The 25,069-nt window shown below is 40.9% G+C and overlaps 1 protein-coding gene across 1 annotated transcript in view; it reads left to right on the top strand.

Moving 5' to 3' along the window:
* The window catches only part of PARK2 (parkin RBR E3 ubiquitin protein ligase), a 555,014-nt gene that overhangs the window by 522,280 nt on the left and 7,665 nt on the right, over positions 1 to 25,069 (top strand). The window contains exon 10 of the mRNA XM_010000025.1: positions 16,789 to 16,875. Within this exon, the coding sequence (XP_009998327.1) occupies positions 16,789 to 16,875 (87 nt within the window). The remainder of the gene's footprint in view (positions 1 to 16,788; positions 16,876 to 25,069) is intronic.

Raw genomic sequence — 25,069 nt, 5'->3', positions numbered from 1 at the left:
TTTGCCTCCTTTTGTTTCACTGCTTATAGAAAAATTCTGACCTCTTGTGTATTCAAAAATCAGAATGAATTTAGAAGGAGCTTGTGTTGCAGTGTTGTGGCACAGTCACAGTAAACATACTACATAAAGGTAACACAAAGGTAAGACTCAAAACAAGGTTTGCTAATGATCCTTATTTAATAAAAAGCTACAGTAACAGCTCCCAAATACTACAATAAGACAACTGGGAGCTGTAGTGTTTTGAAGCCAATATTGTTGAGTGCTTTTAATACACTTTGCAAAAGTAACAGTTTTCTGTGTGAGCTGGCAGGTTGTTTTTGAAGCAGAAGAACAAAAGTACAGTGGGGTCATGCACTAACAGTGGCTATTTTCTTTTTTTCTTTGCATTAAATTCCCTGTAGCAAAGGATGTTGAATTTCAAGGGGAAAAGAGAAAAAAAGGTAACATTTTCCACCAGATTATGGTTACTTCAAAGTAAATGATACAATGCTATTTATCAGTGACCTATTGGTATGTTTTGTTCTTCTTTGATTTATGCAAAAACAGAACCCAAAAAAAGCTTAAAATGTCATGATTAGCAACAGAATAGAACCAGAGACATGTATGCTCAAGTGGTGGGGATTAGACACACACTAATAATTTCCTCAGGCTCGATGTTATCTGAATCATATATAGAAAAAGCTGTTTCCTTTTCATATTTTTTCCCTTGATTAATTAGCTGCTTTTTATGCAGATCCTGAATGTAGAATTTAGCTCATGCTACCCTACTTACCATTGACTAATTTGCATAGAATGCCTTAAGGATACCTAGGTAGGTAGAAAAGGTGATGGTCTCCAAACACGTACCTTTTTGTTCCTACCCCAAGAGCACTCCAAAGTCATGTGCCTTCACAGCTGGAAGGCTTCCAGTTGTGACTGCTCCTGAGTCTTTGAGAGCAGGGAGGGGGATGAGAGGAATGGATGATACACCTCATGTTAAACAGTAGTATTGTTCATACTGCTGTTGGTATAATGGGATTGTTAGCATTGTTATAAGCATATCATTGCTTTTATTAAGTTCTAACAGCCATTATGAGGTGGTCAATGACTCCTATGGTCAGGAGTAATGTGAAAAGCATAAAGCTTCCAGGTATGAACAAAAGGAAAATGAAGGTATCGGGAGAGAGAAAGCAAAAACAGAAGATAACTTTCAATCACTTTTTTAAAGACAATATGTTTTTAAATGCATGGAAAAATATTATGAAAAAAATAGAGGAGAGTTTGAATTTAGTTACAGGAATGCAATGAAGAGAGTTAAGATTTTAAGTTAGCCTGAGAAATGAAAAGAAAAAATGAATTTAAATGGAATGCATAGGAAGAGTATTGAAAGTGAGGAGGCCCTGGAGGAGGTGCAGTACCGCAGCAGAAAGTCTCAAATGAAAAATATTTAGGTGCATGCTGGGCTGTCTAGTGACTCTTGATTCCAAACAGCCATATGAATTTCTATGCTAGATGTCAGAGCCAGGCAGGTAGGCTGTGATCATAGGCAGCTGTAAATTGATGTAACTTCACTGGAGAAAATGGAGTGATGCCTGTTTCCATGAGCCCAAGAGCTGGCCACAGTAGAAATTTCACATCTAATCACATCACCAGAATACCAACCTTATTATCAGATAAGATAAATTCTTGAAGTCCCTTTCGTATTAAAAACAAATAAGCCCTATCACATTAGTTTCTTAAAAGCAGTAAATAAAAAAGGCATTCATTAGCCATGCATACTTATTCTCAAATAGTTCTCATTAATTATTCTCATTAATTCCAGAAACTTTAAAAGCACATTTGCCAGTTCAGAGTTCTTATGAAAACAAGACACATTGGTAGACACTGGGATCACCCAGTAGTACTTGGAGGGACTGGATCATGCTTTTCTGAGATGTCAAGCAGCCTTTGCTCCTGCCAGCACTGGTACTCAGATGCACTGTGTTTGATTTGTCTTCTTGCAGTGGATCTTTTGAACCAAGACTGACTTGTAGTTCTAGTCATTGTGTTCACAGTGTTTTAGTTAAGCATCAATTGATTTTATAAGGAGGGCAGGTCTACTCTCATGTTGTGCAGAAATTCCAACTTGGAGAGGTCCTTCTGTACCCATGAATGTGCAGATAAATGTTTCCTTGGATTTTAAGAGTTGCATGTGTTTTGCTGATCGTGCTGAGAAATCCGTGAACATCTGGTCTTTGGTTTAGTGTAATCTGTTGTCTCATCCGGATTGTAGATCCAGTAGTAGTGAAATATATTCTAATTGTGGGTCCTAAGAACACACTGTACCACTATACCTATGTGTGTGAGGAAGATTTCTACACAGTCATCCAAAATTTTCTTGTCTTTACTGATAAATCCCATGGAGGTATAGAGAGAAAACAGCTGAAGGAGGATCTTACCTCTGCCTTTGATGATGCCGTGTTGCATAACTTCAGCATCAGTTAAACCAGGCAGAAGAAGGCTCCTAAGTATAGACCCTAGGCACATTTGCACCTGAGAAGAATCTTTACAGCATGTTAACCCACTAATGTTGAAATAATCAAAAGATAAATAATATATTGCAGATTCATACCTGCTAAAAATGTGGTAGTCACATTTTGGAATTTAATCACTAAGCAACTGGAAAACAGAAGGGCCAAAAAAACTGGGATTGGGAGGGATGTCTGAAGATCATCTTGTCCAAGCCAACCCCTGCTAAAAGCAGGGTCAGCTGGAGCAGGTTCCTCAGTTCAGATCAAGTGAAGTTTTAACATCTCTGAGGATGGAGACCCCACAGACTTTCTGGGCAGCCTGTGTCTGTGTTCAGTATCTAATAAACAAAATCTACTGCTCTCTCTTCATCCATCCAAGCCAGTCACCTCATTGCAGAAGGTTATCAGCTTAGTCAGGTGTGATTTCCCCTTCACCAATCTCTGCTGTCTACTCCAATGACCTTCTTGTCCTTAATATGGAAATTATTTCCAGGATTAGTTACTCTATCAGTGTGCCAAATGTCCAAGCTGAAGCTGACTGGCCTGTATTTCTCTGGATCCTCCTTCTTGCCTTTTCTGAAGACAGAAGTGATACTGGGTTTCTTCCAGTCCTCAGGATCCTCCCCTAGTTGCTGATGTCAAGGTAATCAAGAGTGGCTTTGTAATTATATCGACCAGCTCCCTCAGCACTCGTAAGTGCATCCTAGCAGGGCCTATAGGCTTGGGTATGTCCAGTTTGTTTGTTCTGTAACCTTCTTCAGCAAGACCAAGTTTTTCTTGTTCCATCCCATTGGATATTGTCTCTAGATTCTTCCTGGATCCCTGCTCCCATCTCTTGCATGCTTCATTTTTATGTCTGAGTTTAGTCAGTAGCTTCTTGTTCATCATACAGGTCTCCTGCTACTTTTTATTGACTTCCTGATGGTTGAGGTGGACCATTGTTGAGATGGAGGAGGTAATCCTTGAAAATAAGCACTGTCCTGGACCCCACTTTCTCCAGGACCAGATACCATGGGATTCTTCAAAGCAGATCCCTGAACAAGCCAAAGTCTGTTCTCAAGTCCAGGCTTCTGGTGCTGTTGTTGGCCTTGTTCCCTCCTCTCAAGGTCCTGAACTCCATCAACTTGTGGTCACTGCAGCCTAGGCTGCTTTCAATTTTCACATGTCCAACCAGTTCTTCCTTGATGGAAAAGGGAGGTACAGCAGACCGTGTCCCCTTGTTGGTTCCTCCATCACTTTTATCATGTAATTGGCATCAATGAACTTCAGAAAACATATAGATTGCTCATTCCTTGCTGTTTTTCCTCCCAGGCAACTAGAAAAATATAGTGCATGTTGGGTGATTTGTAGATCTGTCAGAAATCCAAAGAAAAATAAGAAAATTGCTGAGTAAAATTATTTTTCATAAATATGAAAGATTTATGGAGCATATTTTTAGTAGACAGGAATCTTGCAACCTGTCAGTAAGTGCTGATACAAGGCAATATTTGTTGGTTGCATACACATGTATACATATTCAGAATCTGAATATGGATTTTCTTTTGCTAAAATGATTGCTGTATGGTTTATTAAAATGGTGCTAAGTGCCAAAATGTGTATCTTTCCTGTAAATCAGAGAATGTTCTGGGCTCATGTATCAGGGATCATTTTTTGGTAATTTGTGTAGTTACTTTACAGAAAATGTCTAGGATCAACAAACTAGAAAAGGATCTGTTGAAAGGTCAGACAAGAAGTCACGTTATTGACTAGGTATATACTCTGTGAACACAATTAGCACAAACTGTGTAAGTTTTACAAAACATCCCTGCTTCAGAAGAAAATCACTTGAAACTACAGCACTAGCCTTTGCATTGAAAAGAAGATTTAGAAATTCAGGGATCCTTAATGGGAGTTCTGGGTTGTGACTGGGTGCAGCTGGCATGAACAAACCCTAGCTATCATAGATTTTTATCAGACCTGTGTTTCTCAGGAAGCACTTGCTTTGTTTCCTTGAAAGATGAAGACCAATCCTTTCATTATATTTCCAGTGCTTTCTCCGGCAGCGTTCACAGAACATTTTGCAAAGTTGGTGCCCCATTCAAAAGAACCACATACAAAGGTTTTTAAAATTCTTGCCATTTCTTTCTCATTTCTCTTCTAAACAATTTTTATTTTAGTTTATTCCCCCTTCAGATGACTTGGAATTGCAGATCCTGAGTCTAAATCCGTGCTTCAGAACTTGGAGTTGAGAGAGTTCTGAGGTCTGACTATATCCTATGCTGCTTAACACCAAGTTTTCAGCTGTTCTTGAAATTCACTCAAAGTTTCTCAGTGTTGTTCTGTGTCAATAATCAGGCTTAGAAACACCTCCAATTAGAATAACTTAATACAGTAATTTATTTTTTTTATTTATTTTTTTTACAGTAAAGTACTATTCATACTCAGAATTTGAACCAGGCAGTTGTTGAACTGTATGGTGCTGGTGTTTGAAGGGAACATGGATTGGATTTGACTACTGTAGATTAGTTGCCTAATTTTAAAGGATTCACTTCTTCATAAGACAAACATAAGAGGCTTAAGATCATTCCTTTCCCTCCTTCCCTCCAAAAAAAAAGAAAAAAAGAAAAACAAAACTACTTTCCTGCAGAGAAATATCCTAATGCCTGCTTAATCTGGTCACTAAGAGGAAAGGCACATTTACTGGACCCTTGTGCAGAAGCTAGGCATTTCCTTAGAAGAGAGAGAGAGTTAGAGAAACCTCTCCCTAACATATAGACTAGATGGGCCCCAACAATCCCATGCAGCGCTACAGGGATGGGGAAGAGTGGATGGGAAGCTGCCCAGCAGAAAGGAACCTGGGGGTGCTGACTGATAGGTGGCTGAATATGTGCACATGTGGCCAAGAAGGCCAATGGCATCCTGGCCTGTATTAGAAATAGTGTGGCAAGCAGGACCAGGGAGGTGACCATCCCTCTGTATTCAGCATTGGTGAGGCCACCCCTCAAAAACTGTGTCCAGTTTTGGGCACCTCAGTACAAGACATCAAGGTGCTGGAGCATGTCCAAAGAAGGACAACAAAGCTGTTAAAGGGCCTTGATTACAAGTCTGATGAGGAGCAGCTGGAGGAACTGGGGCTATTTAGTCTGAAGAAAAGGAGGCTGAGGGGAGACAACATTGCCCTCTACAACTACCTGAAAGAACCTTGTAAAGAGGTAGGCACTGGTCTCTTCTCACAAGTAACTAGTGACAGAACAAGAGGAAATGGCCTCAATCTGCGCCAGGGGAGGTTTAGACTAGACATTAGGAAGAACTTTTTCACTGAGCGGGTGTTAGACGCTGGAACAGGCTGCCCAGGCAGGTGGTTGAGTCACCACCCCTGGTTGTGTTCAAATGTCATCTAGATGTGGTGCTTGGGGACATGGCTTAGTGCTGACTTGGTAGAGTAGGGTTAATGGTTGGACTTGGTGGTCTTTAAGATCTTTTCAAACCTAAGTGATTCTGTGTTTATAGTTATAGAAAGCGAGCGCTACACTTAGGAGGAAGCACGAACTCAATAAAGCACTTAAAACAGCACCATAATTATTTAAGATACGTTATTTATGCTACTTAGTTTGCTAGATGGTCATATTTCGAAGGATGTTCTTTTTACAGGGCTACAGCTCTTGCCAGATTCAAGAGAAGATGCAATGCCCTTGAAATAAGGAGCACCCCTTGCTCCTTTTTCTGTTTTTCAGTGCATCTGAATAGTGTTTCTTCTGTATGAGTCTGTCTTGTCAGGACTGGTTTTGCATGTATCAGCTGTTCGTAACCCTGGAGTGGATCTTAGCTGTTGACTATGATTTTTTTTTTAGAATATTTTTCAATTGCAAAAGCTTAGCAAAGGAGACTTGCGTTGATTTCTGTATCACTGCTGCCATCTTCTGGAAAGTTTTAAGAATTGCTGGGTGGGCTTTTTTGGAAGTAGATTAATTCCCGCAACCAGGAGACAAACAAAATATACGAAGTTAGTTTGTAGGGTGCGTTGGTTATGTTAGGGGTGTTTAAAAAAATATTCAGGGAAGTGAGTGGCCTGATTTCTATTGCAAGTCAGTGTGAACTAGGCACTAGGTAATTGTCTAACTCTCATTAGTTTACCAGCCTGAGTGTTCAGTAATTCAAGAACCACATTAATGACTCCTTCAGATTTCCAGGTCTGTTTGCACATATAAATGTGAAACTAGATGCTCAAATGCCCAGGGCGTGCGTGCATAGCAGCAGCATTATCATATGGAAATAGGTTTGTCATACTGTTTAAGGACGTATTAATTGAACTCCAAAGCTGCTAGAGCAGGAGCTATGGCCACAGGCAGTGAAATTAATTCCTCCTGACATTCCTTGTGAACTGATATATGCAATCAGCAACAAAATATCTTTTTCAAACTTGCAAGAAGTGATATTTTGATGTAGCTTCCACCCACTTTGTTGCAAAAAAAATCAACTTCTGACATCACACACGTAAAGTGTCTTCTGCAGGAAGAATATTTTCAAAAGATGCAGTTATACTTTTTTATGAAACGGTGTGTCTCAAACTTTTTCAAGATGCTGCAGGATAATAATCATGTTCTCTCTTTGCATCCTAGTTTCTTCTCTATAAAATTTCACTTCTTAATCTTCTCTGTGTCCATTATAGTATTGGCAACATACATGCTAGGCTTTTTTTCTTTAAAACATAGCTCATGATCTGACTGTATCTACTCCAGGGTAAATTCTAAATTGTTCCCCTGAAGTTACAGTGGATTTCTACTACTGTAAAGAGTTTTATGTCTGTTTTAACATATGCTTGTAAATATAATGCATTTAGGGGTTTAGTTATCTTTTTTCTTGTTTGTTTGTCAGTAATAATTGGAATGCTACAATCTTTTGTAAGATATTCACAATATAGAGAATAATATCTACTAATTACAAAAATGTTTTTTAAAAAAATCATAGTTTACCTACAATTTACACCTTTGGTTGCTTTAAAAATGTTCCTTGTGTTCATAACTTATTAATCCCCTTACCCTTTGCATTTAGTTTCTAATACATCCTATTAAATGATAAGGTGACAATAATACTGAATTTTTTTTCAATGTAAATTGAAAAAATACCACGTATATATACTCTTACAAACACCATGTGATTTATTATGGAAATAATTTGTAGAAAACTTAAGTTTACCTGCATCTACTTTGTATTTTGTTGGTCATCCAGACATAAAATTGCTCAAAATTATACACTAGGTAGATCTGCTTAGGTGTCTGTACCATTTACTAAAGTTACTCAGATGTGAACAGAATTAAGTCAATACACCATTGTTTTTTCTCTCCAGTGGTGTCAGTAACAACCTTCTATTGAGTTAAATTTCTTTGTCATGTCTGTACCACACAGTGAAGTAAGGGATGTCTGTAGTTCTGCATCCCCAAGCTAGCTCCAAGCAGTGCTGAAACATCTGTCCAGTATAATACAGCACCACGCAGAGACAGTAACCCAGGTCCCAAATGTGCTATAGCTGCAGTAGCTACAGATCACTGACATGGCTGTAAAACTTCCAGCTGGACTATCTTAAAGATTCTCAGCAGTGCAGCCTGCAAGTAAAATTCAGTTTGTGGCACCTGAAGATGGAAAGGGGCTAGACAACTGCTGCATAGAAAATGAGAAGGCAGAGAGGAGAAGCAGGTACCCAGGAATTAAAAGCAGAAGCTGTGACAGCTGGTCCTAACGGAGGGGTCAGAGTCCATGGCAGCAGCTATTCCTGGGGTTAGGAAGAGTTCCTCAAAGTAGTGATGTTTAACATCTGAGGTCTTGTCATAGTCTCTGTAGCATGACAAGCTAGGAGCCTTGCTCTGTCTGCTTGCTGTCTGCAGCTCTGGCAAAGGTGAGGTAAGTAACAGGGACATGAATGTCTTGCTGCATTTAGCAGCCTGCTGCTGTAGGCAGCTGCCTACTTTGTTTAAACTTGTTTGATTTCCAGAAATAACTCGGTTGGCATCAATCTGGCCACTTCTTTCCAGTGCTCCAGGACACTGGATTGTTCTGCTCACAGTAAAAGCTGTGCAACTCCACCAGGACCATCTGTGCCTGTTCAGACAATCAAAACCATGGTCCACTTTGAAAATTTTGCAGCGTTGAACTCATGTTTGCACGGGTAGTCAGCTATCAGATGAGATTCTTCAGTGATAGCAATACCTGACTCTATTATGCACACATAATAGCACAACAAGTAACAGGTTTTCTCACTTTCAATATACCACATAATCTTGTTACTAACTTGTCTTTCATGACTCATCTGGACGTGTTCTTGTGTGATCTTCCCTAGGTGTTCCTGCTGCAGCAAGGGGGTTGGACTTGATCTTCAGAGGTCCCTTCCAACCCCTGTGATTCTATGATTCTGTGATTCTATGGTTCTATGACTTCAGAGACTTTTCATTCTTATTTTCTGGAATGGGCTAGTAATTCCCACCTCCCAGCCAACATGCTAAGAACAAGATTGTGTGATAATCTTATGTGTACATATGGAGTAGAGGAACCTGGAAAGAGCATTATCCCTTTTCCCACAAGGACCTGAAGTAATTTCATCTAAGAGAAGCTCCTGGGTTACTCTCAGCTTCTCTCTTCTCTTCTATGACTTGCAGCACTTGGACCACAGGGCAATTTGGAAGGTGGTGAACAAAATAAATAAGCTTGCCCATCCACATAAATCAGCCAACAGGAGATTTGGGGAGATCTAGGGCAGGTTCTCTCAGCTTATGCTGTTGATTTTACCAATCCATCTCTAGGTTAATGCTGCCTGATGCAAGGCAAGCTCCAGGACAGTCTGTCAGCAGACACAAACCCACCAGCACTCACTGAAGAGCCCTGGGGTATAGATGCTGTCATCTAGATCTAAGGGAATTAACCTGTGGGTTGTTTTGTAGAAGTCAGGAGGGAGAATTTCAGATTCAAAAGAAAAACACTGAAATCTCTGAGACATTTGCATGCAGTCCTACACTTAAAGCTTTTAATGTTTATAGAAAATTGCCTCTTACAGTACTGATGGCAAATTGCCCTTAGATTGCAAAAGCTGCACAGAGACTGCAGCTATATTTTTGACACCATGTTTTGACAGATTGTCATGCTCCTCTTAGAAGTTTGATTTTAGATTAAATATGCATAGTAAATGTGTGTACTTTATTGTAAGGAAAAAGACCAAAATCGCTCTGCAAGTACCACTGCTTTGCAATTGCATTGTATGATACAACCAGTGTCATGAAAAATGGATACTTCTACTGTGGCATTTATTTTCATTGTAGTATTTGCAGGTTTTTCTATAATTGACAAATCCTGAGTAAACATAGCTACTGCAGATGGTAAATACTCTGCTTTCAAAGGTTCTTCCTGTAAGCACAAGAAATACCAAAAAGACAGGGCATGTGGCTGACAGTCTCACACTTGGTGCTGGATGAGCAAAGTGCCAGAGGCAAGTCAGTCTAGTACCCAGGGTATGTGGTTCACAGCAGTAGCACAACAAGGACTGTGACATTCAGGGAGAGGATGTGGAATGTGTTTAATTTACTTTGGATGTAAATAGGTAACAAAGTCCATAATTTCAAAGTAAAAAATTCTTAGTCTGTGTTTGTGGAGGTTTGAACTCTAGCCAAGTATCAGACTTCTCTCTTACTCAAAAGATACACTATATGATAAAACCTTTTCAGTGAAAACTGGGGGGCTGGGGCCTTTTTAAAAAATAATTTTTAAAAAATCTTCAGGTATATATAGCTTATTATAACATTATAACTTCTACTTTGGAAAGTGTAATTTTCTAAACAGAAACACTGTAGAGAGACTACTTTGGGAACTGTGAGCAGTGACATTATATATGCTACTCTCTGATAGCTTTGATTTCCCTTAAGGCATGCTCATATTTGCACTATAAATTCTTGCTCCAATCAGCTGCCTGTAGTTTTACTAAAAAAGCTCATATAGGATAGAAACTTTGTACCTTGTAATATTTTACATTTTCAAGAGTTTGTTTTTCTACAAGATGATCACGTTGTCAGGTGAAGAGGACCATTTTTTTGCCTTTCCAGCTCCATATGTACCTTAGATTGCACTTGATTTCCCTCGTATTCTCTTTAGAGTATAATAAAACCTTCTCACATTAAAATAGCACTTGATGTGCATTTTCTGGCCGTTCATTAAATAATAAAATTAACAACTGTCAGCTGTGGTTTATATCACCCTTAGCATGAGTTATGATTATAATGTAGTACTCTTTTGGTTTGGTTTTGGACCTGATTTTAGAGGATAGAGTGTAGAGCCATTGAAAGTTGACATCTTGAAGTACTTTTTTGCCTGACAAGGGAAGATGGAACTTGAAAGTCCTGCATTTTAAATGAAAAATGAGAAGACTTGTACTTTTTCTTTTTTCTTATAGTTGTGGGTTTGAGGAACCTTTGTATCTTTTGCATAGTAGTTTTGCAGTTCTGGCAGAAAGCTCCAGTACTGATGGAGATGTTGATCCTGCCTTCATTCAGTAGCTTTAATTTCTATGATTCCTATTTGTAGTGATGGGTCCAGACAGACGACACTGAATGAGGGAAAAACAAAGGAAAAAAAGTTAGAAGAAGAGAGAAGACAAGCCAATTTTTATAAGATTGCTAGTCAATATATTCTCAATGACAGAATATCATATCATTCATTTCTTCTAAACTGATTTAATTCAATGATAAGGTTACAGGTTTGGTAAGAAAAAAATAATTGCACAAAACCATAATTTTTTTTAAGACTTCAAACTACAGAATATTCTTATAAGGAAATCATCACCATAGTATATCAATAAATGGCTTCAGGTTTCTGGGTTCCAACAAACATGGTTAGGGTGTGTGTGACTGCATTGTCTCTTTATCTGTTGATGCAGTATGGATGCCTCACAGAGCAGAGGTCATGTGGATTAAGAACTGGTACATCACAGAAAGTAGTGTTTTCTGTGAAGGTTTGATGTGTAACAAGGCATTGCGAGCAGCATTCAGCAGGTAAAACCTGTCACAATTCAATACTTGACAGGGATTCAGAAGTAAAGATTCTACTGATAAAGCACAGCAACAATACAAAGAATAATCAAATATAATTAAATACAAAAATAAGACAGTCCTCAGAAAAGGGCCATGAATATGATTTGGCACTGGGGAGTGAGATGGGAGGAGCAGCTTAACCAGTGAGAAACTTAGGAGTTTCTCTGTTGAGGTTACAGAAGATTCAGAAGTATCTTGATTAAAGTACATAAGTACCTTCACAGGAAGAAAATAGGGGATACTGAAAGACTCTTTATTTTATCAAAGAAACAGAAAGCAACGGCTGGAAGTTGAAACCAGAAAGTATCAAAGTAGACATTAGATACAATTTTTAACAGTGTTTTTTGAAGGGTCATTAGAACACTGCAGTAGAGGCATGGGTGCATCTTTCCTCACCTACTGGCCTTAATCTGGATGTGAATGTCTGTTTTGGAAGCTACACTTTTGCCAAACCATGTATCACACATGATCTGTCTTCAATCTAGTTATTAGTGATGACTGTAGGAATGAAGATGTGGCAGTCCGGATTTCAGTATGGATTCCTGAAGCCTGGTAAGAAATTTGGGATTGAGCTTGAGTTATTAGCTCACACAGATATCCCTAGCAGTGTATGGTGCTGCAGATTAAACCTTTGCTATGACTACCTCACTGGTGTGTAGTGAGGCCCCATACACAAGTCTATGGGGTCAGATGAGATACACTCAAGGGTATTCAGGGAGCTGGCAGTAGTGCTCACCAAGCCACTTTCCATCATTTATCAGTAGTCCTGGCTAATCAGGGAAACTCCAGTTGTCTGGAGATTGGCAAATGTGACCCTCATCAACAAGAAGGACCAGAAGGAGGATTCAGGAATCTACAGGGCTGTCAGTCTGACCTTGGTGCCAGGGAAGGTTAGGGATCAGATCATCTTGAGTGCCATTATGCAGCACATGTAGGACAACAAGGTGATGAGGCCCAGTCAACATGGGTTCATGAAAGGCAGGTCCTGCTTGAAGAACCTCATCTCCTACTATGGCAAGGTGACCTACTTAGTGCATGAGGGAAAGGCTGTGGACTTCAATAAAAGCCTTCAACATTGTTTCTGACAAGATTTTTCTGGAGAAACTGGCTACTTGTGGGTTAGACCAGTGTGCTCTTTGCTAGGTAAAAAACTGGCTGGATGGCCAGGTCCAAAGGGTTGTGGTGAATGGAGTTAAATCCAGCTGGAGACCACCACAAATGGTGTTCCCCAGGGCTCAGTGCTGGGGGCCAGTTCTCTTTAATGTCTTTATCAATGATCTGGATGAGGGGATTGAGTGCACTCTCTGTAAATTTGCAGACACCAACAAGTTGGGTCGGACTGTTCGTCTCCTTGAGGGTAGAAACCTCTATACGGGGATCTAGAAAAGGCTGAATCAATGGGCCAAAGCAATTGTATGAGTTGTATGGGGTAATGGTTTTAAACTGAAAGAGGGTAGATTTAGGTTAGACATATAAGGAAGAAATTATTCACCATGAGGGTAGTAAGGCACTGCAATAGGTTGCCCAGAGAGACTCTGGATGCCCCCTCCCTGGAGGCTTTCAAAGCCAGGCTGGATGAGGCTTTGTGCAGCCTAGTCTAGCATGAGATGTTCTTCCTCACGGCAGGGAGGTTAGAACCTGATGATCTTTAAGGTCCCTTCCAACCTTAACCATTCTGTGATTCTATGAAGTTCAACACAGCCAAGTGTTGTATCCTGCCCTTGGGTCATAACAACCTCATGTAGTACTGCAGGGTTGGGGAAAAGTGGCTAGAAAGCTGCCCAGAGGAAAAGGACCTGGGAGTGTTGGTCGACAGCTGGGTGAACATGAGCCCAGGTGGCCAAGAAAGCCAACAGCATCCTGGCTTGTCTCAAAAATAGTGTGGCCAGCAGGACTAGGAAGGCGATTGTCCCCCGTACTTGGCACTAGTGAGGCTGCACCTCAAGTACTGTGTTCAGTTTTGGGCACCTCACTACAAGGAAAACATTGAGGTGCTGGAGCAAGTCCAGAGAAGGGCAATGAAGCTGGAGAAAGAAAGTTCTGGAGAACAAGTCTTATGAGGAGCATCTGAGGGAACTGGAGTTGTTTAGCCTGGAGAAGAGGACATTGAGGGGAGACCTTATAGCTCTCTCCAGCTGCTTGAAAGGAGGTGGTAGAGAGGTGGGCATTGGCCTCTTCTCCCATGTAACAAATGATAGGACAAAAGGAAATGGCCTCAAGATGTTCCAGGGGAGGTTCGAATTGGATGTCTGGAATGATTTTAACTTTAGTTTGAATGATCATAAAGATAAGAGGAATTTTAAAAGAGGATCTGGATCCCTCTTAAGGTTTTTAATACCTCCTATTCTGAGGTCAGTTGGATTCACAATTTCTGCTTAGGTCTATCTCATGCATATTTACAGATATTCAAAAGCCCAGAATGGTACACACACAGGTTATATTAATTTCCAGTGCCTAAATCCCATAAGTGCTTTGGGGATTTCCCTGCTAATCCTCTTTTTAATGCATAAACCTAGAGGGCAGGTTTTGGACCTTTAGGATTTATTATTTGGGCTTGTTGGTTTCTAACTGAAGAGTCTTTCAAGGGTAGCAACAGTAAGTGCTAAATACACAAAGACATGGAGAGTTTATAGGTGTTTATTTTATCACAGTAATCTGCCAGTCTTTTTTTGAGAAATAAAGGGAAAGAAAGTGTGACTGTTATTAGTATTTACACTACTTAAACTAATTTAAAGCGCTTCCTAATATTCAATTTATGCAAAAGTTATAAATTCTGGGTGAACAACTTAAGTCCTTTTTTTTTTTTTTTTGAGGGGAAAATAACTGTATTAATATCAATGAAGCTACAAAATACAAGTTAACTGACAGGATTTTTACAGTTGCTGTATTTTATTACTGAAATTTTATTATATTTTTCATGTCTGAATGTAAAAAATGAATAAAATATCACAAACTGCTTTTTGTTGTAAGTGACATGCCTTTTCTTTATGATGCATGCTTTGCCATAAAAAGGGAGTGCTTAATGCATTTTTGTTGGGAAGATGCCTATTTATTCTGACAAACCGATCAGCCTCCAGGGTGTTCTTTTGCCACAGAACTGATTTTATATCTCATCTATTATCTAATAGGATGCGAAGAGGGTATCCTGTCTCACCAAAAAAAAATCAGGCTTGGTTTCATTACAAGGATGTGGCAGGCTCACTCGTGGACTTACCTGCAGGACACACAATTGTTAGTGAAAGACCCAGTTACACACTACTGCGTGTGCGTATCCAGAACAGCAAGCTTATGGGGCAAGCATTGGTAACATTATAATAAATAGCAATGCCACATACTACATTATGAGGCAGCCAGAATGTCTTTGCAAAGCACATGCCCTGGATTATTTTTTCTTTCTTTCTTCAGTATTTCCCCCTTTTCAATGTTTATGAAAGGTTTAAAATTGCACTGGCATGGGAAAAGTGAGAGAGACTAGAGTGAGGAAAGCAAGCCGAGGCATTGTGTGATAAGGCTGTGATAAAGTGAGTGTATACAAACCCCTTTCAGACAAATGTTTTCAGCCAAATGTTTTCATAAGGAAAATAAAGGCATGAGGGAAAAAGCAAATAGGACACATGGTAGGAAATACAGTTAAACCTGCCCATAGCCTTCATTTTTAAGCAATAACGGGTCTTTGAGATACTAGGTATCCAGACAGGCAATACCTCTGTGTGTGTGTTTGAGCAGTGTTCAGCATGGCTGAAACTTTTGACCACTGTTGCAGTGCAAACTGTTACTGTATTTAAATGATGCCTTATTATAATCATGCAGCCTCTCATACAACGTACCTTGCAAAAGGGCCTCCATTGTTAAGCTGTTTGCTAACAAGTGTGAGTGAACTAACAAATCAATGTTAGTTGAAGTAAAATAAAACATTTTAAATAATTGACAAAACAGTGCAGTGAAGTGACAAGAAAGCAAACAAGTGATTAAGTTTGATAACTCTGGAAGTTAGAACACCCACTGCACTACTCCATTCCAAATTTCCCTGCCTTTCTGAGTAGCAGGATCAATCCTTTCAGCTCCACACAATGCTTCTTTTTGTAAGAGTACAGATTTTTAGCGTGATTTGCAGTGCTTCTCAGAAAAGTGACAATAGAGCTTGAAGGAGTTCAAAATTAAATTGCAAAGCTGGAATTTGTGGCAGACAAATACTCTAGTGTCATGTCCTCCTGTTATCCTTTATTCATTACATGTGACTTCAGGTCTGTATCTAAAAGTGGAGGCTGTTTTATCAGTCTTGCTTATAATGCCAGTCAGAATGGCTTACCACTGAGAGATCTTTCAGAGTCTTGAGTTGCATCAAGGCAGCACAGCTTTAAAATAGCACAAAAGAGACCCATTTTACATTATTGACTTTTCCCTTTACCTGCAAGGACACAGAATTTAATGCAGCATTGACAGGTCAAAGATTTTGACACGTCAAGATAGATATCTTCATTATACATTTTTAAAAAGGCATTAAACTTGTTACATAGGAACCAGTTTAGGTGGCGGAGGCAGGACAGACTGAGATAGGGACAATTGTTTTACTCATCTGCAAAAGATACTCTTTTTCAATGAAGCCTTATGTGAAGAACAATGTCATTTAAGATGAAACCTAACAATTTCTAGAAATGCAATAAGGATCTGGCGGCAGTCCTCGCAACACCTGTGTTAAGTAACCTATCGTGTTCTTTCTACGGATTTTTTAAAATCATTCTATAAGAGTCTATGACAAGGATATTACTTTCTAGAAAATTGTATTTCATATGACCTATATAATGTGATAATCCCCTAATAAAGTCAGCAATAGTGTTCCATAGAGAATGCATTTTATTCAGGACTATAAGCAGACTATTCCATTAGAAAATACTATAAAGCAGAACTGCTTGTTTCAGATAACATCCTTCTTGTATAAACAGATTTCACTGCAAGAGGAACACACCCAGTTTCTAGTATGACTTTATATCCCTAAATGGACCATGTAGCAAAATCTCATTTATAATAATGGCATTTAAGTTACTCCACTGATTAAATGTATAATAATAACAGCAAAATTGTTGTGTTAATGATCAGAGTGTATAATAAGATGCACAATTAGGAGGATTATGGGAATTTAATGGGATGAGAAGGGCAAGAGATCATCTGCTGTATGGCTGTCCATGATAGTAACCTGCTGTCTCTATCCCTAATGTGTTTTTATCTCTTGTGTGCTTTGGTTTGTTTTCCAGTTTGTGTTCTGCCGTGAATGCAAGGAAGAATACCATGAAGGGGAATGCAGCTCTCTCCTCAGCACGCAAGGAGCCATGGCCCAGAAGGTAGGGATCCTACAACTCATTACATCCTGGTCGTTATCCCTGGCCCAGCTAGAGCAACATTTGTCAAATGGGTCCTAATTATAACCCTAAGTAAAAGCAATTATGTTCATGCTGAATTACTCCAACCATCAGAGCTGCCGAATTGGCTTTGCGGTGGATTTCTGTCGCTTTGATTGATAGAGTAGTTGAGTTCTGTCAGGAACACACAGGGCTCTGCCATCAGTTGATAAAGAAAAGACCTTCCCAGTGGGCAACTGGGGTTGTCTCTATTCAATGTGAACACTTTTGAAAGGCTTTCTGTAGTCTTGCTACCTTTCAGCTTACTTTCAATACACCAATCAGGAAATCATGTGGGTTTGAATAGCAGGGGCTTTATACAGCCTGTGCAGAAAATGTGTTGAAAATTTAAGTTTTAGCTTAGAGAATTTAAAAATTGATTGCCTAGGCTGAAAGCTGTTAGATGATAATTATTCTAGGCAGCTCTATAATTTTGTAGCTATTGTAACTAAAGACCTGGATAGGAAATAGTTTTTCTCTCTTGGCATTTCTCTTTGTTTGAAATTCAAGTTTCCCTGCTCTCTCTGGCAAATACATCACGGTCTTTCCAATAAGAAAAAAAAATAAAAATAAAAAAATAAAAAGTGTGAAGAACAGGAGAGAACCTCTAAACATCTCACAGCTTGATGCCCAGGGTGCTCTCCTAGGAAGCATGCACCATTCAGATATCTGGCATGTTTGATGCTGAGAAGCAATTCGAACCCTGAGCCTCTGCACAGTCCAATGTGGCAGATAGAGGGTTGTGGGCAGGTGCAGATGATGACTTGCATCCATCCAGCTCTCAGCAAGGCATGCCCAGCTCCTGCCAGTGCCTGCAGGCACACGCTATCTAAGGCTGGATTTGGAGGCTTTCATTCTTTGAACATAGGGGCTGGGAGGGAGCTGATGGCCTACTGGGAACATATGCCATATGATACCTTGAGACTTTTGCCATACTTTGGAGACACTGCACTAAGCTATGACCTGTGTAGGGATTCTTCTCTTTAATCTTTCTTAGTGCAGCTCTTCTAATTTATCAAAAGAGTTGGCACTCGTTGGGACAGAATGAAACAGCCTGTATCCTAGTAGTCAGTCAGGGATCTACCTCTGGTGCCCTGAAACATGTACTGTATGAGACCCAAAATCCATCTACTTCCCCAGCCTCTAGTGATTTGTGATTCAGATGCGGTATGTTTAGCATCTGTCAGCATTTTTTTTATTCCATGAATTCATGCATTACCCTGTTTTGAAGCCATATATACTATGAGATTTGCAGCTTAGCTACCATTTATGAAGAACAATTTATTTTTGTTTGCAGCAGCTTTAGAACAGCCTTCCATCTCCTGTTCTTATTTATGTTAAAACAAAACAACTTCAACAAAGGCACTGAGAGATTCTTAAAAGTAGCCTGATATAGTAAGAGATGAAGGCTCAATGTCTTACCTGAATTACACAGAGCTTGAACTTTAATACATCTCAACATAAACAGTAAGCCCTATATCCATTAAGCTATTTATGCCTAGGACTTTGCCTAGAATACTGAAAGTCATCATGGCACCTTACAAATGAGTTTGGCAATGTTTGGTCTGTGGAAGTTAGTCTGTATAATTTCTATTCTCTAGGGCAGAGATAAAGTGTGCCAGGAAAAATCAGAATACCATAGGAATGAGTGGCTTATTTTTAATATTTGCATATTACCTTAGCTTCTGTTGATAGCAATGAATAATAGAATCATTAAGGGACCTTAAAGGTCATCAAGTTACAACCCTCCTGCCGTGAGCAGGGAACCCCACCACTAGATCAGGTTGCACAAAACCTCATCCATCCTGGCCTTAAAAACCTCCAGGGATGGGGCATCAACAACCTCCCTGGGCAACCCATTCTAGTTCCTCACCACCCTTATAGTCAAGAATTTCTTCCTTATATCTAACCTAAATCTCTGCTCTTTCAGTTTAAAACCATTACTCCTTATCCTATCACTATCTTCTCTGATGAAAAGCCCCTCCTCAGCTTTCCTATAGGCCCTCTTCAAGTACTGGAAGGTGCTATAAGGTCTACTTGGAGCCTTCTCTTCTCCAGGCTGAACAGCCCCAACTTTCTCAGCCTGTCTTCATAGCAGAGGTGCTCCAGGCCTTTGATCATCTTGGTGGCCCTTCTCTGGACCCTCTCCAACAGGTCTATATCTTTCTTGTGCTGAGGGCACCAGAACTGTACACAGTATTCCAGGTGGGGTCTCACCAGAGCAGAGGGGCAGAATCACCTCCCTGGCCCTGCAATGGGAGCACTTCGTCCACCCAGTCCAGTATCTCAGCATATGAATTCCACCCAATTAGACTTGTTAACAGGAAAGCTGACTTTTTGTCGTTCCAGTGTAACGTGAATGTTTTTGCTATTCCTGAAAATGACCTGTACTCTCAAAGAGCTGTTCCAGAAGAGCTAAATGATAGCACCAGAATAAATCTTGGTGCTGTGCAAATCAGCTCCCTACTGTAGACAAGACCATTGACATCCCAAAAGTAATTTAGACTCTAATTTAAGCTGAAGTTAATTGACTGAAGTCAGCCGTCTTTTCCTCTAAGAGAGCTGCACTAATGAGATTTCTCCACAAGGTGGTGATGTGCCACTGAGGGAACGTTTCCCTGGCTTTCTGTAGCTAGGCGAGCAAACTGAGGTAGCTAAAACACGGCAAGCCCAGGTGCAGGTGACATATTGGTTTAATTAGAATAACATCACACACAGACAATACCTTTTATACAACACTCCCATACAACCCATACAAAACGTTTGTGGGGCATGTATGGAAAGAAGTGCATGAGGGACTGTTTAACTTCTCTCACTAAAATTAATGTAGATATTTATCCAACCTGTGCTTTCAGCCTTTTTGTTCTCTTTGGCCCTGCCCTGGCTGGTGCACAACCTGGTGTCAGAGTTAACTTGCTATTGTTGTACCACTTTTTTAGGCAGTGAGAGGATTGTTATATCTTTGACCATCTGTTTCAAGGTAGGAGTAATACACTTCCAGGGTCATCTTGTATGGCTTCAGCTCTTCCACTTTGACTCCTGTCTACATTCTTTCAACATTATTTGTTCTAGAAACAGATCTTCCTGTCACAAGTCCCGCTGCTCAGAGTCAACCAGACACATTGCCAGCAAACTGTACCTGTCCAAAACTGGTGCAGGATATTTGGCCTCAGGAAAATACTTTCTGTAAGAAAAATGCAGGTTTTATTTTAGCCTCTAGTGACTACAGCAGTGAAAGCACCTGCCATTGCATTCACATTTCTGCAAGTGCCTGCACATGCCTGATGTTCACAGCGTGAAAGGAAACACTTGCAGACAGGTGTAGGCCTAAGTCAGCATGATAGGTATTAATATGGTGGAGCATGAGGAACAGAAAGAAGCTGGAAGAAAAGCCAAAAACAAGCGTTGTTCTGGAGGACTTGGGTGGCCAGAACTTGATAGCAACATAGAGAGTGGGAAGAGCTGCAGTGCCACTCCAAGCAGCCCTCTAATGGTGCGTGTGCCAAGGTACTGCAAGGGCTGTCTGCTCCCTGGAACCCCCATGGGTCTGTCATGGCAAGGTCTGGCACTTCCCTGGGGATGGCAGTGGGCTGAGGATGGCCTGCTCTATGGGCCCCCAGGTGGGCCTGGCTCAGTGGGACCCATGGCCAGGCAGGGCAGGCTGTGAGGAGCTGGAGACTGACCCTAATGTGGAGGGGCTGGTGGACTTGGGGACTGACATGGTGTGCTGGAATGAGGGCAGGGTGTGAGGAATCCCAGGGGACTGGTCTGGAACAGCAAGGTCTGGTGCCTTCTGGTGCCTTCAGAGCCTGACAAGCAATTTGAGAAGTCTTGGAGAAGAGTCTCCTTCTGTGTGTCCTTGAAAGCCAAGAGCTGACAGAAGTGAGAGGTGGAGACACTATTGTTTGATTGTGACCTTTCAGAGACTGAGAGAAAGCTCCAGAAAGAGGAGAGGGAAGAGAGAAGAAAGGGGGAAAGCCTGTGAGATCACATGGGACAGCTGTGAGGTCCAGAAAGCAGAAATAGTGGTGGTGAAAGGGGTCTGTGCTGGGCTGGATATCAGAAGGCAGAAGAAAGAAGCCTGAGGTCAAGAGGAAGGAGCAGAACTGGTGGGACTGTTCAGGGAGGGGTGAATGCTGTCAGTTGGAAGGAGGAAAGAACAGGGCAACCATGGCTGCAGAGCACAAGAGGGACAAAACAAGTGCTGTGCATAGTGCTTAAGGCTGTTCAAAAGAAAGAGGGTTGAACCCCATAAAGGTGGGAAGCTAGAGGGTATTATTTAGTGTTTGGGGTAGAAATGGTAAAATCAGCAATGGATATTCAGAGAATAGCCTAACTTTAAATATAGGTCTTCATGGTCTTTCAGATAAAAGCACAGAATCACAGAATATCTTGGATTGGAAGGGACCTCTAAAGGTCATCTAGTCTAACCTCCCTGCAATAAACAGGGACATCTTATACTAGAACTGATTACTCAGAGCTCCATGAAGCCTGACCTTGAATGTCTCCAGGGATGGGGCCTCCACCACCTCTCTAGGCAACATGTTCCAGTGATCCACCACCTTCATATTGAAGAACTTCTCCTAATGCTCAACCTAAATCTACCCTTTAGCTTGAAACCATTACCCCTTGTCCTGTCATTACATGCCCTAGTGAATAGATCTTCCCCAGCCTTCTTACAGGCTCCTTTCAGGTATTGGAATGTTGCTATGAGGTCCCACATAGTCTTCCTGTCTTCAGGCTGAACAACCCCAACTTCCTCAGCCTGTTTTCATAAGAGAAGCCCTCTGATCACTTTCATTGCACTCCTCTGGACACGCTCCAACAGGTCCATATCCTTCTGATGGAGGCTTCAGAGCTGGACACACTACTCCAGGTGAGGTCTCACCAGGGCAGAGTAGAGGTGCAGAGTCACCTCTCCTGATCTACTGGCCACAGTTCTTTTGATGCAGCAGAGGATGCAGTTGGCCCTCTGGGCTGCAGTTGCACATTGGTGACTCATGTCCAGCTTTTGATCCACTAGGTACCCCCACGTCTTTTTCCACAGAGCTGCTCTCCCGCATGTCCTCCCCAGTCTGTATTCATATCTCTGGTTGCCCTAGCCCAGCTGCAGAACCTTGCACTTGGCCTTGTTGAACCACATGAAGTTTACCTGGGCCCACTTCTCCAGCTTGTCCAGGTCCCTCTGGATGGCATTGGCAAACTTGCTGAGGGTGCTCCCAGTGCCACTGTCAATGTCATTAAGATATTAAACAACACTGGTCCCAGCAAACACCCCTGAGGGACACTACTTGTCACTGTTTTTCATCTGGACATCAAACCATTGACTCCTGCCCTGTAGATGCAACCATCCAGCCAATTCCTTATCCACTGAACAGTCTACCCATCAAATCCATACCTCTTCAACTTAGAGAGAAGGATATTGTGAGGGACTGTGTCAAAGGCCTTGCAGAAGTCCAGATATATGACATCCATAGGTCTTCCCTTGTCCACTGATGCAGTTACTCCATTGTAGAAAGCAAAATTGGCCAGACATAAGTAAGTGAACAGAATGTGGGGACAGAGACATAAAAGTTTGAAAAAAAATAGCACATAAACTGGATGAAATGGATTATAAAAAAGGTATGTTTTAGAGATGGTTCTATGGACAAGCATTCCCAAAGATGGTTTTAGATACAGATTATCTTGTTCTGCCAACCCAATGAGTCTGTGATTATAACAGGATACAGTGTTTTACCAGGTTTGCTTTTTCAGAGGTTGCTGTGAATTTAGTAAAGAGAACAAATTAAGCATCGTGATAGATTTCTATAGTACAGCTGTATACAATTCCCCCCAGTCAGCTGCATTCAAAGGCTTGAACCTAAAAGAACATCTGATTTTTAATTCATCACTCCACAAACCCAGTCTTGCAGTCTTTGTAGGACTCAGAGGTAAATCCATTTCTTCTCATTTGAACAACTCCTCTGTCATCCCTAGCCCTGCAACAACTGTAAATCTAAGCTTAGATAAAATGTCCACGGTGGCTGAAGTCTTAAAGTTTGCCAAGTGGTCCCTTCTGCTCCAAGCTCCTTAAAATTTTGTTAGTTCATATCTAGTCTTAGTTAAAGCCTTAATTCCAGCTCAGCTAATTCTAAAAAACCTGGCCCTTCAGTCCGTGTGATCCAGCAAAATTCATCACCAAACATACATCAGCTGCTGGTGTGCTAAGAATTGTTAGAATTTCTTGCACACAAGTTGCAGAATATTTTTTGTGAATTTCTGCCATTTTGCTGCACTGAAAGTCTTATTACCTGCCAAAGGTGTTTATTTCAGAGCAGATTAATTTTAAATACAAAGTAAAAAACCAATATAGTTAGACTTTTCAAAGTCTTAGCAAGTTAATAAAATAAATGTTTTTTTAGTTCATCTACAGTAATACTAGGACTCACAACTCAGACTCTAAAAATCATGGATATGTGAACTTTCTGATAGCACTCCTTTGTCTGGTGTTATGTTTAACCTTTCACTGCTTCTCTGGGTCCTAAGCTCCATGGCTTCAGCCTGTGACGGGCTGGCATCATGAGTCCTTTACCAGGTGAGCATGATGTCAGTATTGGTGGAGTTTTTTTCCTCCTCACTGTAGGATCTGTTTGGGTCACTTTTATATGTTTGTTAACACAGTCCTTCACTGGTTGGAAAGTTGATTTTGCATCCAAATTTACTATCTGTGGTGTGTTTTACCTAGGTCAGTTATGTCCTTGCTATGCCTAAACTGGTTTTACCCAGCTCTCAAAGATGCATTTTAGTAACTGACCACTATAAAGTTGTTTAAACTTGTTTATGGGGCCTCCCATATCATCCTGTTCCAGTGCTTTCAAGGCCTCTGCTGTCATCCCATGCCTTTACTCCTCTGCGTGGCGTTTTATTCCACATTTGGAGATAATTCATTCTGCACATAATACCTATACTTGTCATTGCTGTTTATTAGTTACAAAAATACATGTAACATTAAGCCATTTAATCATACAAAATTATACAAAAGCAAGAAAGGTGATAGTCACACAGTCATTAGATAATTGCTGTCACCTGCAAAACCAAATCTCCCGAGAAAGTCTGACAGGTCCTGAGGTCTCTGATGCTGGCTTGGCACAAAGGCTGGACCTCTTACAAGAAACAGCAACAGCCTTTTTTACTGGGCCACAAAGCTACAAGTTCTAAACCTCCATCTAAAATTTGTTTCAGTGTAAGCTCATAGGTAGTGCTAAAACTTCAACTTCTCTGCAAACCTGTGGGATGCTGCCTGTTGTGGCTGTACCTCTAGGCTGGAAGCACCTTGGTCACCCAAATCTAAAAGCCTATCCTCAAAGCCAACACCTTCAAATCAAACCTCCTCCCACTCCTTGTTATACTTGAGTAGCTGATGCAGGATCTACATACTAACTTTGCTTTTCTGCCACTGGCAGTATAAAACTTAGCAGAAACCCTGTCAGCCCAGAACACATTCAGAGCAAGCCCAAACCAGTCCAGTGCCTCAGCTGAGTCAGTGCAAACCTCAGAGGTGTCATTTTTTCCAGACCTGATCCTGTTTAGCAGTATATGGACCCTGGCTGCAACCCTAACTGCAGGGCCAGAGCTCAGACCTAACTCAGTCACAAGCTCTCAGGCAGACCCTTCCCAAGTAACTTCCCACAAATGCTTTTTTGCTGCACAGGTGCAACATAAAACCACACCTGTGTTTGTGCACACCTCCAGGGATGCCTGTCACATCACCTGGCACCCTTCCCAAGTCTTTCGCGATGTAGTTCCTGGAAAAGCTCCCAGGTCCTTTGCGTTGCACATGAGCCTCCAGCCCATCTTTTCCTCCCGTTGCCTCATGTCTGCAGATCTCGAAGTTGCCAGTAGATGGTACAAAATATCCACACATTGGTTGCCAGGCTTCCCGTTCCACCCTCCAAACAACGTCTGGTTATAAGCTTGTGAAGCGTGGTCTCCATGTAGGTGTCGATCTGCTCTGATTATGCAGCAGCACATGTTGGCCCGCTGTGAGCACAAGGCAATTCACCATTTGATTTTAACGTGGAATTCCCAGGAAAAAAAAAAAAAAAAAAAAAAAAAAAAAAAAAAAAAAAAAAAAAGGTTTTAAAAAAAAATTTAAATT

The sequence above is a fragment of the Chaetura pelagica genome, unplaced genomic scaffold (assembly GCF_000747805.2).
Source record: "Chaetura pelagica isolate M959 unplaced genomic scaffold, ChaPel_1.0 scaffold135, whole genome shotgun sequence".
NCBI classification, from domain to species: domain Eukaryota; kingdom Metazoa; phylum Chordata; class Aves; order Apodiformes; family Apodidae; genus Chaetura; species Chaetura pelagica.
This window is presented reverse-complemented; position numbering and strand designations above follow the sequence as displayed.